At 42.5% G+C, this 17,512-nt stretch overlaps 1 protein-coding gene across 1 annotated transcript in view; it reads right to left on the bottom strand.

Moving 5' to 3' along the window:
* got1 (glutamic-oxaloacetic transaminase 1, soluble) overlaps positions 1–17,512 on the bottom strand; it is a 66,373-nt gene that overhangs the window by 25,487 nt on the left and 23,374 nt on the right. The window contains exon 6 of the mRNA XM_073026934.1: positions 12,501–12,651. Coding sequence (XP_072883035.1) covers positions 12,501–12,651 — 151 coding nt within the window. The remainder of the gene's footprint in view (positions 1–12,500; positions 12,652–17,512) is intronic.

The raw sequence follows: 17,512 nt of genomic DNA, 5'->3' as shown, positions 1-17,512 counted from the left end.
ACACAGGTACATGATCGTCTTTCTCAATGACATCCTCAGCTTCTCCAAGGACCCCCAAGACTAGAAGTGCCGTGTTCGTTCAGTCCCTCATCAAGTCTGCTGGAAAACCAACTCTGCTCAAGTTCGAGAAATGAGAGTTCCACCACCCAGTCACTTCCTTCCTTTCATCGCAAGGTATAACCAATGACCCAGAAAGTGCGTATTGTCACTGAATGGTCCTGTCCATGCTTCCTCAAACAGCTACAGCACTTCTTGGCCTTCTCTAACTTCTACCGACATTTCACCAGGAGCTATAGCCGCTCCCTCGCCAAATCACCTTACGGCCCTCTGTTTGCCAGAGTTGACCATTAATGTTATACCCCAGTTGTCCGCATGATACACAAACCAGAGCAGTACAGTATGGAGAGCAAGCTGTTGCCCATGTAACAGGCTCCCCCTCTCCAAACAGCTGATGAATCCAGAGGAACGGCAGAGACCAATACAGTTCGGCACCGAAAATATTGCAGGAGTTGCCAGTCAGCACTGAACTCAACATAGGACTGCCTCGGGGTTTACTCCCGAAGCCTTCCTTCCCCATGAGCCGTAAGGCACTGGAGGTTTGAGATCAGATTTCCTTCTCCTAAATGAGCTGCCAACCACGACTGATGAGCCCCATCTGCCCAAAGCGACTGATTTTAAGGCACCAGTAACTCACCTTTGCCCCTTCTCCTATCAGTGGAAGCCATTCCACCGGGCTTAGTAGCTAAGGCATGTGTGAAGGCCAGGAGCTGCACTTGGTTGTCAGAGGCTATTTGAGATGCACCATTAGGAGCATTTAATAGATAGTGGGAGCCTATTCCCCCACTACCACTCACGGCTATAACAACCTTAAGGAACCTACCACACAGATAACCTGGTCTGCTGCTGCACACTACACTTTGAGGAGCTAAAGAAACGCTTCATTATCATCCTCCACCATCTGAACCCCGCTGGATCTTTGTGATAGAGGGGGATGCCTCTGATGTGGGTGCTGGGCCATTCTTTCCCAGTGAGAACTAGACAGGAAGACACACCCTTGCTCCTTCTTCGCGCACAAACTCAACTCTACGCAGCATCATTATGGAGGAGCAGACGGGGAGCTACTCGCCATCAAATGGGCCTTGGAGGAATGGAGACACTGGTTGATGGGAAACACCAAGCCCTTCCTGATTTGGACTGACCACCAGAACCTCATATCCATTCAATAGGCCCACCAACTAAACCCACATTAGGCTCACTGGGCCCTCTTCTTTGAGCAATTCAATTTCACCATCTCCTACTGACCCTGCACCAAGAACACCAAGACAGGCACCCTGTCACAACAGGTCAAACCAATGAAATGGAGATCAACCCTCAGCTCATCATTCCATCCTCCCAGATCCTCTGGAGTCTTAAGAACCGGGTGCACCAGGCCCTACAACACCAGCCAGCTCTGGCAGCCACACCTGCCAACTACAAGTACATGCTGGTGGCTCCAGTGGGCCCACTCCTCACTTCTCTTTAGCCATCCAGGCATACAATGGAGCTAGGAATTTCTGTGACGCCAGTTCTGGCAGCTCATCATGATCACAGGTATATCATTTCATTTCAACGTGCCAATTCCTCCAACCAGCAACCCTCTGAGCTCTTGCAGCCCCGATCAGTCCCTCAACAACTAGGTTGAACTGGGTCTCCGAAGCAGCCCGTTTCAATGCTCGACCCAAACTTCCATCAGCTGCTGAGACAGCAGACCTGGTTCTTCAATATGTCGTCCTCCACAGTTTGCCCCTGTCGGACTGGGGCTCGCAATTCATTGCCAGCTTCTGACCAGCATTCTGCTCCCTCCTCCACACCTCAGTGAGTTTGTCCTCTGCCTATCATCTGAGGACCAATGTATAGTCAGAAAGAGCCAAACAGCAAGTGAAGTTTCTGTGATGCTTCACCACCTCTAACCCTTCTACTTGCAAGAAGTATCTTTTCTGGGCCAAACCGTCCCACGATCTACATACGTCCTCTGCCAGAAGTATGTCGCCCTTTGAAATGCTGAAGTGCTTCCTGGTTACCAAACCCCATTGTTCCCTATGGAGGAGCCAATGGTGCAGGTCCTGCCGCCAATGCCCTGGTTTGCCGATGCTGGAATGCTTGGAAGAGGGCATATCATAAACAGGAGAACGTCTGCAGATGCTGGAAATCCAAAGCAACACACACAAAATGCTAGAGGAATTCAGTAGGTCAGCCAGCATCTATGGAAATGAATAGATAGTCAATGTTTCAGGCCAAGACCCTTCTTCAGGACTGAGAAAGAAGGGGGAAGATGCCAGAATAAAAAGCTGGGGGGATGGGAAAGGGGCTAGTTGGAAACTGATAGGTGAAGCCAGGTGGTTATGAAAGGTCAAGAGCTGGAGAAGAAATCTGATAGGAAAGGAGACTGGACCATAAGAGAGAGGGAAGGAGAAGGGTCCCAGGGGAAAGCAATAGGAGGTGAGAAGAACTAAAAGGTCAAAGTGGGGAAGAAAAGGTGTGTGGGGAGGGAGATTTGTTTACCGGGGTAGGAGAAATCGATATTCATGCCATCAGGTTGGAGGACTCCCAGATGGAACACAATAAGTTGCTCCTCCACCCTGAGGGTGGACTCACCTTACCACAAAGGAAGGCCATGGACTGACACGCCAGAACCGGAATTGGAATTAAAGTGTTTGGCCACCGGGAAGTCCCACTTGTGGCAAATATTGTGGAGGTGCTTGATGAAGCGGTCCCCCAATTTGTGATGGGTCTCACCAATGTAATGGAGCACTGGGCACAATAGACGACCCCAGCAGATTTGTAACTGAGGCGTTGTCTCACCTGGAGAGACTGCCTGGGACCCTGAATGGAGGTGAGGGAGGAGGTATATGAGGAGGTGTAGCACTTAGGCCATTTGCAGGGATAACTGTCAGAATGGAAATTAGTGGGGAGGGACGAATGGACAAAGGAATTGTGGAAGGAGCGATCCCTACATAAAACCGCGGGCAGGGGTTTGGTGGTGGTGGAGGTAAAGATATGTTGAGTGGTGGGATCCCTTGGAGATGCCAGAGGATAATGTGTTGGATGTGGAGGCTGCTGGGATGGTAGGTAACAATAAGAACTCTATCATTAAGAAGGTGTGAAGATGGGCGAGTGTGGATGTATGGGAAACAAAGGAGATGCTTGTGAGGGCAACATCAATAGCGGAGGGAGGAAAACCCCATTCTTTAAAGAAAGAGGACATCTCTCATGTCCTGGAACGGAAAGCCACATTATGGGAACAGATGCAGCAGAGGTGAAGAAACTGAGAATGGGGAAGCGCATTTTCACAGGAGACAGGGTGGGAAGAGGTAGAGTCAAGATGACCATGGAAATCAAGTCTATAAAAGATCACAAACAAGAAAAAATCTGCAGACGCTGGAACTCCAAGCAACACACACAAAATGCTGGAGGAGCTCAGCCAGCCAGACATCATCTGTGGAAAAGAGTAAACAGTCAACGTTTCAGGCCATGACCCTTCATCAGGACTGGAGAAAAAAAGATAGGTCAGAGTAAGAAGGTGGGGAGAGGGAAGGAAGAAGCACAAGGTGGTAGATGATAGGTGAAACTGGGAGATGGGGAGGGGTGAAGTAAAGAGCTGGGAAGATGATTGGTGAAAAAGATAAAGGCTAGAAAAGGAAGAATCTAATAGGAGAGGACAGAAGACCATGGAAGGGTAAGGAGCACCAGAGGGAGGTGATGGGCATGTAAGAGATAAGGTATGGCAGGGAAATGGGAATGGTGAAGGGGGAGGGGATTACTGAAAGTTCCCAAATTCTATGTTCATGCCGTTAGGTAACAGACCACCCAAATGGAGTACAAGATGTTGTTCCTCCAACCTGAGTGTGGCCTCATCGCAGCAGTAGAGGAGACCATAGACTGACATGTAGCAATGGGAATTGGAAGTGGAATTAAAATGGGTGTCCATTGAGAGATCCCGCTTTTTCATGCAACCGGAGCGTAGCAGCTCAGCGAAGCGGCCTCCCAATCTACGTTGAGTCTCAATGGTTCTGGAGGCCACACCAGGAGCACTGGACACAGTAGATGACTCCAACAGATAACAGATACCAGTTGACAGCCTGTCTCCAGAGATGGAGACAGAGATATCAAGAAAGGGAAAGGAGATTCAGAGATGGCCCAAGTGAGTTTAAGGGTGGAAGTGAGAGGCAAAGTTGATTAAACTGACAAACTCAGCATGGGTGCATGAAGCAGCACCAATGCAGTCGTTGACGTCTCGTCGGCACTTCAAGATGAAACAATCCAGAGCGGGCAGAGAATCAGAGCAGAGCGTCCAAGAAGAAGGTTTGAAGATGGAAAACGGGGTCATCATTTCGTCTACCGCCAGCGGTACCAACACAGACTATTCTGGCCTGCGGACCCCGTCCATCTGAGACCTGGCCCTGTGCACCGGTTCAGCTGTTACCCCGGTTCAGTGGTTCCTTTAAGATTACCCTTCACATCAAATCAGTCACTTAGTGTCTCCAGTTGCCGCTGTCCTTCAGGATCACAGCTACTTTCCATGTGTCCTGCCTCAAGTCCATTGTCCATGGACCACTCAGCTCACCTGAGCCTAAACTGCAGAACCCATTATGTTGGAAGGAGGTCCAGTGTACACAGTTCACCAATTGATGGATTCACCTGGTCATGGATAGGGTGTGTAGTATCTGGTCAGATGGTAAATATACGACCCAGAAGAGAGGTCTTGGGTGCCCTCTAGTTTCACCTTGGATCCATTGCTCATTGAAGTTACCCAACAGAAGCATCTGGATTGGCCTGGGCCATCCGGTGCCCACTATAGGAGGGAGCAGAGAGAGGGGGTGGGGTCCTGTCAAGGCACCTCCCAGTCTCCACATAGCTAACAGGAGCCGCCTGCCACTGGTTTCCAACTCATCACCTGCAGCCTATTTAAACCCAGCTCTCACCCACAGTCCTTGTTCACTCATACGAACCAGCTAGCCTGGTTGCCCCTCGCCTTCAATTACCTTGCTGGGGTTAGTATGTGTTTCCTCTTACTTTGTGACATGTTATTTTGCAGTTTATTAGTAAGCTATCGTGTACTGCTAAATCATCTTTGCTGCTGGGTCCAGTCTCTGCTGCATTTCCTGACGAAGTTCGGAGTTGGAGGTGGGGTTACGATGGCGACTCTGTCATGTTCATCTATGAAAACAGCTTAATTTCTACCTTTGGTGTCGCTCTTTTCCCTTTTCAGGGTGGATGGGGTTCTGCCGAAGACCCTGACCTGCAGTTACACTCAGAGTTCGGTTCTTTGAAGTGGTGGGACCCACTCCCAGGGCTCACAAACAGCTACTTTTCCATATTCCAAGCACGCAGCCTAGAAGACAAGTGCACCTCCAGGTTTCCAGGGTTTCTGAGCCAGTGCCGTAGACAGTAGCGTCACGGGAGAAAACAGAACATCAGATCAGCTGTTGGGAGATTGTGTACTCGGCAAATCGCTCTTTCTCTTTCATTGGTGGGGGAAGGTTGTTGCCGATTCTCCAGGCAGAGAACTTGGGGGAAAAAGTAGCGCAACAGACATTTAACACCTTAAGTCAGTGAGTTGTTTTATTATGTCTCCCCTCTCACCGTGAAAGGGGATAGCTCAGACAAGTTCTAAATGACCAAAAAAAATATGACACAGGAGCAGAAGTGGACTACCTGGCCCATCAAGTCTGCTCCACCATTCCATCATGGCTGCTTTATTATCCCTCTCAGCCCCATTCTCCTGCTTTCTCCTCATAACCTTCCTAAGCAAGAACCTACGGTCTGGCCTCCACAATGCAATAAATACCATAGATTCAATACCTCCTGGCTAAGCAAATTCCTTCTCATCTCTATTTTAAAGGATGCCCTTGTACACCTGGTCCTAGACTCCCCCGATATAGGAAGCATACTCTCCACGTTCACTCTATCTAGGCCTTTCAATATTCAATAGATTTCAATGAAATAAAATACCCTCCCCACATCCTTCTAATCTTCTGCAAGTACAGGCCCAAAGCCATCACATATGCTAACCCTTTCATTCCCAGAATCATACTTGTGAACCTCCTCTGGACCCCCTCCAATGCCAGCACATCCTTTCTTAGATAAGGGGCCCTTAACTACTCACAATACTCCAAGTGCAGTCTGACCAGTGCCTTGTAAAGCCTCACTACGTCTATCCATGGCCTCCTCTACTGTCAAGATGAAGCCACACTCAGGTTAGAGGAACAACACCTTATATACCGGCTGGGTAGTCTCCAACCTGATGGCATGAACATTGACTTCTCTAACTTCCGTTAATGCCCCTCCTCCCCTTCTTAACCCATCCCTGATATATTTAGCTTTTTTCCCCCATCCTCCTTTTTTTTCTCTCTTTCTGCCCATCACTCTGCCTGCTCTCCATCTCCCTCTGGTACTCCCCTCCCCCTTTCTTTCCCCCTAGGCCTCCCATCCCCTGATCCTTTCCCTTCTCTAGCTCTGTATCCCTTTTGCCAATCACCTTTCCGGCTCTCAGCTTCACCCCACCCCCTCCGGTCTTCTCCTATCATTTCGTATTTTCCCCTCCCCCTCCTACTTTCAAATCTCTTACTATCTTTCCTTTCAGTTAGTCCTGACGAAGGGTCTCGGCCCGAAATGTCGACAGCGCTTCTCCCTATAGATGCTGCCTGGCCTGCTGTGTTCCACCAGTATTTTGTGTAGGTTGCTTGAATTTCCAGCATCTGCAGATTTCCTCGTGTTTGCCTCAACATTGTATCCTTATTTTCATATTCTAGTCTTCTTGAAATGAATGCTAACATTGCATTTGCCTTCCTTACCCTTAACACAACCTGCAAATTAACCATCAGGGAATCCTGCACAAGGATTTCCAAGTCCCTTTGCACCTCTGATTTCTGAATTTGCTCCCCTGATGAGCTTTCCAGCTCTGGGCACTGCAATCACAGCTAACGACTTCTGGTGGTGGGGGTGGGGGGGGAGTAAGATCTGCAAATCCTATGTATGGCTGTGGGTCAATGTAAGCAATATTACAGTACTGATCTACAGAACTGGCTACCTCGCATCCAAGATTTTAAGATTAAAGTGGATATTCCCTACAAGTTCCATGATGAATCGGAATCTTGGCTAATGAACTTTGATTGAGAAAAGGTTTTGAATTCTGTAAACTGTCCAATCTGACTAACACAAATATTCAATGCCAATGGGCATTCATTATAGACCTCCATAAATTGGCTGCTTTGAAATCAGAACTCTTAATAATTCTGCAACCCTTTGTACAGAAAATAGCAACATTAATGTATAGTGCAACTCAAATTATCAAAGTACTTTTTAAAAATGGGATCTGTATTTGTTTCAAAAATGAGTTCAATTCAAAATATGTCCACTCAGTGACAAAAGATCCCTGCAATGCTGAATTCTTGCAAATATCTACTGCAAACTTTCAGCATTGCAAGCAATCAAAACCCCATTGATCCCAACTCCATGCCTGCCTATGGCAATCAAGTTATTGACGTTCCAGCTTAAAGTTAGGAAAGTTAGATGGAGTTATGTGAGCAACACCAACATTAACACTTAAAAATCTTAAATCAATCTCATACCCAAGTTGTTTCGTTGGGTTGAGTTAGAATGCAATTGGTTTTGTTTTACGGGTTTCACGATTTTTTAAGTGCAGCCAAAATTCCAACTGAACTATATTTGATCAAGTTTGAAGTGCAGCCTCTGAATGACAAGCAGATGTAAAATTGCACTGATTGCTTGAAAGAACAGGAACAGCTGCCCCTTTGGAGAGCACACTTAAAACTTTCTATAATGTACAGTACCATGCTACATCCAACTGGGTATTTAGATGAGCTCCAATAGCAGTTTAAAATCCCTAATTCTGATTATAAGTGTTTCAGGATTGCTCTGGACAATGTCTTACTCTTAGTTGACTGGTAAGAGTAAGACATTGACGTGGGGGAAATACCCGAACCAGAGTATCTTTACTGTGTGGTCCACAAAATGGTTGCTGGAGATTAACAAGTATGCCCTTTCAAAAACTACACATTGGAAAACAGAATATGTATTCCAAAAACAGCTAGATTTTACCATGAGTCACCACGTATCAATTGCCTTGTTAATCTCCCACATTGGCTTTGTATATTTAATTTTATCCAAAGCTCTGTCCACATCCTCACTCATATCACAGCATATTCACCCATCAATCCTCTGTTCACTAATCTACACTGGATCCCATTTAATCACCAGCTCACTCTTAAATCTTCCTGATTATATCAGTTTTCATTCTTAGCATCTAGAAACTCCACACTCTCCTAACCTTTAAGATGTCCATAGACTTTCAATACCGCTGTCCTTTACTCCAAAAATGCCAGCCAAGTTCAAAGAACACAACAGCACAGGACAAGGCCCTTCAGCCCATCTAGTCTATGGCAAAGATGTCAGGTGTCCCAAGTTCCAGATTTCACCCCCTAAATCTCTTCATGCCTCCATCTCTCTTTACTCTTGAGAAACTTATATTTTAAAAAGCCTTGTCCAATCTCTGCCAAAATATTGTCATGTGGCAAGGTCTAACAGATCATCAGTTTCCAACCTGTGACTGATGATGATGAAGGAATTGATTTTGGACTTCAGGAAGGGGGTGTTGGGACTACAGACGCCAATCTTCGCTGAGGGGTTGGCAGTGAAAAGGGTGAACATCCATGGTATAAACATCTCAAACAATCTATCCTAGGTCCAACACACTGATGCAATCATGAAGAAGGCAAGCCAGTGCCTCTACTTCATTAGGAATTTGAGGAGATTTGGTATGTCACCAAGGATGATAGGAATTTCTACAGATATACGGTGGAGAAGACTGTGGAGGTTGCATCAGCCAAAACTCAGCCAGTTCCATTAGGTGTGCAGTCCTTCCCACTATCAAAGGCAAATCTCCAAACGGTGGCACTTCAAGAAGGCAGCATCCAGTTTTACAGACCCTCACCATCCAGGACATGCATTCTTTGCATTACTGCTATCAGGGAGGAGGTATGGAAGTCTGAAAACCCACAATGAATATTTTAGGAACAGCTTTTTACTTTCCACCATCAGATTTCTAAGCAGTCCATGAACCCATGAAAACTAGATTTGTACTTCATCCCCCCACCCACTTGACTTCACCTATCACCTACTCTCTTGTCCTACTTCTCTTCCTCTCACCTTCTTATTCTGGCATCATCCCCTTTCCCCTTCCAGTCCTGATGACGGGACTCAGCCTGAAACATCAACTGTTTATTCTTTTCCATAGATGCTGCCCAACCAGCAGAGTTCCTCCAACATCTTGTGTTTGTTAGTCTCAATGCCCAGCATCCACAGAATCTCTTGTGTTTAACACTATCTTATTGTTTGTCTTTAGCACTATTAGTGTATTTTTGCAACTTATAGTAAGTTTTATGCCTTGCACTGTACTGCTACTGCAAAACCATAAACTTCACAACACATATCAGTGATACGGAACCTGATCTGATTCTGACTTCTTAAAAGGATTTGCTCAACAGCAGAATCCATTTCTATTACCGTAGATTCCGGATTTTAAGCCGCTACTTTTTTCCCACATTTTGAACAGCTTTGAACTTTGCGGCCTTTAATACGGAGCGGCTAATGCATTATTTTTTTTCATGCCGCCTCGTAAACATTTTGCCTCGTAACAGTAGACCAATAAAATTGATGAGTAGTTCACAGAGGTCCAATGAAATTGTACGATAAATCAAGCGCACTTTCACAATTAAATTATTGTAAATCAGTCATTTGTACTCACCCTCATCAACATGGAAAACACTTGAAGCATTGTGCTGCCTTATGGCAGTTATTTAGTTTATAATATTTTCGCTTAGTAATTCATTTTCTAGTTAAAGTTAGAAGAGTTTTAACTATATTTGTTTTCTGTACTACATCGCGGGATGCTATGACGTCACACCCGGTTTCGCCGCGTCTTGTGGGAAAAATGCCGTTTGCGAATAAACGGAAAGGAGGGGGTCGAGCGGCGGAGTGAAAACGCTGCTTTTAAGTTAAAGGCGATCAATAACTTTTCCTGGTAGGCTGCAGTATATATATTTTTTACCAGTCGTTAGGAGATATTGGAATGTTGTTCAGTAAAGAAGTATACGCAACGTATATTTAAAAGTAGCCGCGTTACGGGCACGGTTCGAAAAAAAGCATTTGCAATATGTATTTGTTTTTGTTACCATATGGATTTAATTAAAAGTTAAAAAATCCTCACGTGTAATATCTTTCTGTGTAAATATCTCATATTACAACGTTGGTCACCTGCGGCCGAAAATCCGGTGCGGCCTAAAATCCGGTGCGGCCTTTACAAGTAAAAAATTGATTTTATTTCTAAAATTAGAGCCAGCGGCTTTTAATCAGGTGCGCTCTGTAGTCCGGAATCTACGGTAAATTTATTCTGTGAATTCATAATTTCAAAACACAGTGGATTCCAGTTAATTGGGACAGCCGATTATTTGGGTCAACTCTTAAAGAACAAAAACTAATCCAGAAAATAGCCGGAATTCCCTTTGGTTAATTGGTACACTATGCCACTTAACTGGGACAGGAGACCCGTCAAACAATTGCTAACTAACATCAGTCGCATGCACCTCCTTGTGTGGCTGTTAGATACTACACCCTGCTTAGAGTGAACAGTTTTAAGATAGCATCAACTGCATATGCTTGTGTTATTGCTATCCAATTGGGCTGACAGACACCAAAAAGCAGTGATTTTTAATAATAATTTTTTTGACTTTAAAAAAATTCAGACTCTTGCTAAATTCAGGAAGGCAATGAAAGCATCATCCACTATGTGCACCAGGTATCTGCAATGATTTTGTTCATTTAGAGTCAATCAAAAGAACACATCAGCGTACACTGGATGAATTCCTCCGTTGATAACTAATACACAATTTTGTAATAGTATCAATGGTGTTCTAATTTGTTCCGCATTTTACTTAAATCCATAATTTGTTGCCAGTTTAATATTAGTTTGTCCTTTTTATAATTAAGTTTCCATAAAACTTAAACAAATTGAGACAGCCACTTAAATGGGCCAAAATGTACTGGTCCCGCTGTGTCCCTATTAATTCTCTGTTCCAGAGAATTTAAATTTTTGAAATGAATAATCACAAACTGTGTCAAAATCAGTTTGGCCAAATTATTTTTAATGAAACAACACTAATCGGCAATGAGTTATTTGCTACTCTGCAGGGCAGTCAGGAGGATTCAGGTTTCTATGGAGGTAACTATGCCGTTCCAATGAAATTTCAGCTACACACCCTATCCCAATTCACCCAGGGATCAAAAAGGAGAGGGTGGACTGGGCTTGGAAAGATCTTCAAAGCAAACACACACTTTTAAAGCTAAACCCAAATAGGTACATTTTTTAAAAATCAGCTCACAAATCTGACGTGAAGCCATTAATGGAGTTTAGTCATTTTCAGCTGTTTTAAGTCAGGATGGATTAGTCATTTAGCACTTTTACACTCGCTGCTGTCTTTATTGTTTTATTTATTATTACTGTTTGCTATGTGAGCTTCATGCGAGCGAGGGATTTCATTGCACCCTAGTGTATATGAAAATAAAAGTCTGATCTACACCTGAATCTGTATTAAAAATGCTTACTTGGTCAAATCTATCTTCAGCTGCGAGTGTAAAACAGATTATCATCCTTAATTATATCAGGGATATCTCTCAGTGAAGGATCAAAACTAATGAATTACAGGTTCTTCGAAAATTTTATGCTTGTGATTGTGCAGATTGAGGTTAGTGGAAATGACGGAGCTTAAATTAACCAGCTAAAAATCATGTACACTTAGGGTATAATTTCATGACTGCTCGCAAGGTGGAAATCCTACACTGTAATCTGAATATCCAGCATGAAGATTACATTCTGATTAACATTGTCTCTCTGCATGCTGGGGGCCCCCTTTACATTCCTCAACTCTAACAAAGCTCAATGTATAATTGAGAGCCAAAATATTTCTCTAAATTCTTAATGGCATGCAGTCTGATATACAATTACAAAACCTGCTTCAGATTAGGTTCTGAAAAGTGTTTTTAAAAAAAAAACAAAAATTCACTCACAAAAACACCAGTTGCTAATTCAGAACCCACAGAACAAAACAAAATGCAAGTTTTTCTGATCATCCTGTGCCTTTGAGCAAACACTTTGATCTATTTTGGGAAAATGACAGGTGCAAATTATTACATATCTATGGTGTTATACACCCTGCTGTAGCAGCACTCACTGCTTGCCATCTTCTGGATTCTCAGCAGCACTGCACTGAGCAGATGTTAAAGGGGGTGATTCACACGGTCACAGAGCAACGCAACATGGTGCTATGCCAGTCAGCAGGACAGTACATCAAGTTGACAATTGGTTTTATCTTCCTTAGGATACAGAAATAACCAAAATATATTACACATTTTATAACTTAAATCAGATAAAGCATATTACTTACTGTATAATCCAAAATTCTTAGAGAAGGATTGGGCACAGAAAAGCTCAAAACCTTGGCTCACAAAGTAACGGACAGCCCAAGCATCTTTATCCAAGTTTCCAGATGCAAAGCCCTGGTAGGCTGAATCAAAGAATGGGAAGAGGGACTTTTTCTGCAAATGGACAGAAGAGTGAGATGTTAGGATACAGGACAGAAAGAAAGTGGAAAACTTCAGCATAGTGATTTGGCTCTCCATAAATGTTCATCCTATCAGACTTCCTAGTACATATATGTCAAACTCAAGGCCCGCGGGCCAAATCCGGCCCACGGTGGAATTATCTTTGGCCCGCGAGATAATATCTAATTACTATTAAAGCTGGCCCCAGTAATCGAAGCGCCTATGGTGTATGATATGGCTAATGCTGAGTTTATTCAGGTACCAGGTTTTCAGGGTTTTTAGTGATTATTCGGCAGTCTTCTTCATAAGAAACGGAATTTGTAAAGTGAAACACTTTGTAGTTATAGCAGAGACTGAGACACATGAGAGCAGGCTGAAAAAACGGAGGCAACGAAAGCTGCGTTCGCACACGTCCGACTGATCCGGCCCGCATGAAGCTGCATTTTGCTCAATCTGGCCCGTGACCTAAAATGAGTTTGACACCCCTGTCCTAGTACATCCAGCTGGTTCACCCATATACTGTATATAGTTTGTCCTTTTACTCCTGTTTCTAAAATGGAAAACAAAAACACATCAAGTGAACAGAGGGCAGTTTACACAAACCATTAAGTATTGGCTAATACAGCATAACAGACTAATGAAAGCAGTCAAGGCAGACTGCATGCTGTGATCAATTTTTCTGTTACAGTTGTGCAGCTCTAGCACTCCAGGTTAGTTTCAGACTTCCAGTGTCATCTAAGCGTGCTCTGCAAGATCTCCCTGTGACCATGCAGATTCCTTCCCCGACTCATCACCATTTCCTCCACCGTTTGCACCACCCAACCCTTGTTTTCTCCCACATCTTGAGATCCACAAGTTGTTTGGTTCCAGAAACAAACTGCTAAAAGAACTCAGGCAGCATCTGCAAGTGGAAATGGACAGCTGACAGCAACAACTTTTTTTGTCCCAGATTCCAGCATCTGCAGTCTCCTGTGTCTCCTAGTAGCTTAGTTAATTGGCTACTGCATAAATCTCCTAGTGTTGATGGTTGGGGGAGGGAGGTGGTGGTTCATGTGAGAGAATGCGTTACAGGGATGTGGGGAGGGAGCAGGACTGATCAGAGAGCAGCCTGACTACTTTCTACGTTGTATGGAAATATGAAAGTATGAATAAATATTGTCATTGGAATAGCATAGCAATGCTTCACAGCACCAGCGATTAGGGTTCAATTCCCACTCCTGCCTATAAGGAGTTTATAAGTTTTCCTTGTGGCCACATGGATTTCCTCCCACATTTCAAAGACACACGAGTTAGGGTTAATAAGTTGAAGGCATACTGTTTTACTGCCAGGAACACGTGATACTTGCGGGCTGCCCCAGCACATCCTTGGAGTGTGTTAGTCGTTGACACAAACAAATGTTTCAATGTACATGTGACAAATAAAGCTAATCTTTAATCTTTATTAAATTTGGAGCAGTTCTAAATGATTCTGAACATGATTGCACAGGAGTGTAACACTTAGCAGCACATACTGCGCACCTTCCATGTAAATTACCTTAAAATTTCCTACGTAAACAAAGAACTAGCTTTAAAATTATACCCATCCATGCCTGGTACAGTCTATATCACCTTCAGGGTCCACAGGAGTTCATCCCTCCGTGTCTGTTGCTTTCAGTTCTATTATTCTGATATTCAAAAATCAACTCTCAAAACCTCTGGCTGATTTAGGAGCCAGTGAGAGTAAATCAGTAAGTACCTAACTCTTCACTGTCCAAATTCTGCACAGTTCTCTTGGGTAATGAAGACTTTTATCGTCATCAGATATATATTGTAAACAGCCAGCTCCTTATTTTAAGGCAGTGTCTCCTGAGACAGCCCAAACAATAGAAAAATCATTAAGATCATACCACTTAAGAGCAGAATTAGGCTATTTCACCCACTGAGTCTGCTCCGCCATTCGAGCATGGCTGATTTATTTTCCCTCTTCTCATTGAAGCTATTACTAATCAAGAACCCATCAACTTCGACTTTAAATATATCCAACGATGACCTCAATAGCCAATTGTAGCAATGAATTTCACAGAACAACATCTGGCTGAAGAAATTCCTCCTTACCTTTGTTCTAAAGGGGCGTCCTTCTAAGCTGAGGGTATGCCTTCTGATCCTACGTTCTCCCACTATCGAAAACATCCTCGCTATGCAAAGACTCCTCATACATTGAACCTATCATTCCCAAAACCATTTATTTACCCTCTCTGATCCTCATCACTGGATACGGTGTTGGTCCAGTCGAGTCCATAACAATTTCATTACTTTCAATCTCATCTCGAACTCAAGGAGGTAAAGGCACAGAATGTTTAAGGTCTGCTCAAATAGCATACCTGTGATCCATAATAGAGCTAAATGGTCTCTGCTGTCATTAAATTGCAAGTATATTTTTTCTTAGATTTTCTCAATAATCTAGACAATATCACAGCAGTCCATTATAAATGCAGTACAGTAAATTTAAAAACTTCATAAGACATAGGAGCAGAATTAGGCCATTTGACCCATCCAGTCTACTCCACAGACAATCTCCCAGACAATATAGAACAGGAAAACACATGCACCCTTTACAAATTCTCTGTCTCCAGTCATTAATGATAGTGCCCATTTTAGATTTTACAAATGTGTGGAATAAGATAAATGTTGATGATGAGATAAAGAAATCTTTATTAGCAAAGAGACCTTTAATTCAAAATAAACTTATTCCTTTTACAATGGATAATCAACTTTTATATAACTGGTTTCACAAAGGGATTAGATATATAGGAGACTGTTTTGAAGGAGGTATATTAATGTCATTTGACCAATTAAAGAATAAATACAAAATATCAAATAACACTCTTTTCTGTTATTTCCAATTAAGGGCTTATTTAAGAGATAAACTGGGTCAAACAATGTTATTGCCAAAACCTAATGAAATAGAAACTTTAATTCATAAAGGAAAAATTTTAAAAATTATTTCTGGTATGTATAATTTGATTCAAAAACAGGCAATTAAACAAGGAATTCATAAGTCAAGACAAAAATGGGAAACTGATTTGAATATTAAAATTGACGAAACAAGTTGGTCAAGATTATGTCTTGACAGTATGACAAATACAATAAATGTTCGACTAAGATTAGTACAATATAATTTTTTACATCAATTATATATTACACCACAAAAAATAAATAGATTAAACTCAAATTTATCTGATCAATGTTTTTGATGTAATCAAGGAATTGGTACTTTTTTTACACTCTACTTGGTCTTGTTTTAAAATTCAACCTTTTTGGACAAACTTAAAGAGTTTTACTGGAACAAATTATGGGCCGAGCACGCTTCCGCTGCGCCACTCTGCTACACTGGAACAAATTATTGGAATACAACTTCCACATAATCTAACATTATTTTTACTAGGCGATATTGAAGGAATAAAATGAAATCCAAATTGAATAAATATCAGAAAGTATTCATAAAAATTGCATTGGCAGTGGCCAAAAAGGCTATTGCAGTTACTTGGAAATCGGATTCATACTTAAGTATAGATCGTTGGAAGAATGAAATTTTTAGCTGCATTCCACTTGAAAAAATTACTTATAATTTAAGAGATAAATATGAAATATTTCTGAAAATTTGGTGCCCTTATTTACAAAAGATAGGATAAATATATAGGTGCTGTGAAGATAAAATTATTGGTTATCTGGGGAAAGAAATAAATATACATATTAAAGCTATTATGAACTCCATGGAGCATGTGGGGATCTTCCGATATCCAGGTATTCTTTCTTTCTTTTTTCTTCGCTTTTTTTTCCCTATAGGGATATGTTAGGGGGGAGGGGTTAAGGGGAGGGGGGAAGGGTTGATAATTTTTTTTTTCTTTCTGTAACCTATTTGAAAATTCAATTAAAAAATTTATATAAAAAAAGATTTTACAAATGTGTATTGCAAAATAAGTTAATATTTATTTTCAGTATTTTATACTTCAATTGGATGTACTAAATGATGAATACAAAGTTCCCACTGGTGACAATGAATGAATTAACTGATCAGCATCACTCATTTGCCCATCTCTCCCAACCCACTAGATTAGCTTTTTCATCTCTCAGGTCTGAACGAATGCTACAGGTGATCAAAAACTTGAGTCTACACTCTGTCACGAAATGAATTGGAACTGCATTAGGCTTTTTTACCCTCAAACCAATTCCAAAACTCATGATCGCTATGGCTGATCCATGATATAACTTTCTTTGTCCACGTACCTCAATAGCTTTGACTTTTATTAACCAATCAGATTTATTTATTGAGTGCAGAATAGGTCCTCCCAGCCCTTCGAGCCACTCTGCCCACCAATTCCTTGATTTAATCCTAGCCCAATCATGGGACAATTTACAAAGACCAATTAACCTACCAATCGGAATGACTTTGGACAATGGGAGGAAACCGGAACACCCAGAGCATACACATGTGGTTACAGGGAGAAGGTACAAACTCCTTACAGGCAGTGACAGGACTTGAACCCAGCACGCCTGTACTATAAAGCATTGTGCTAACCACTAGGTGCCACTAACCTAGTATAAACTGCCACCTGTAGTGAGGAAAAGTTCCTCATCTCTGTCACTTTTGTCTGTAAAATAGTTCCTAACTCTACAGTTAGGAAAGACCTGGCTCTATTTTTAATTAGGACTCTTTCCTTAGTCCTAGATTTCACAGCAAATGGAAATGGTATCTATCTAGTGGGCCTGTAACTAACTTAATCCTTCTGATATTTTGCAGACATCAGCAAAACAGTGCAAAAAAAAAACTGAGTTCATATCAGTTTAGAGTGCAAAGAAAATTTAAAGTGGTTCT

Source organism: Hemitrygon akajei, chromosome 23 (genome assembly GCF_048418815.1).
Source record: "Hemitrygon akajei chromosome 23, sHemAka1.3, whole genome shotgun sequence".
Taxonomy (NCBI): Eukaryota; Metazoa; Chordata; class Chondrichthyes; order Myliobatiformes; family Dasyatidae; genus Hemitrygon; species Hemitrygon akajei.
This window is presented reverse-complemented; position numbering and strand designations above follow the sequence as displayed.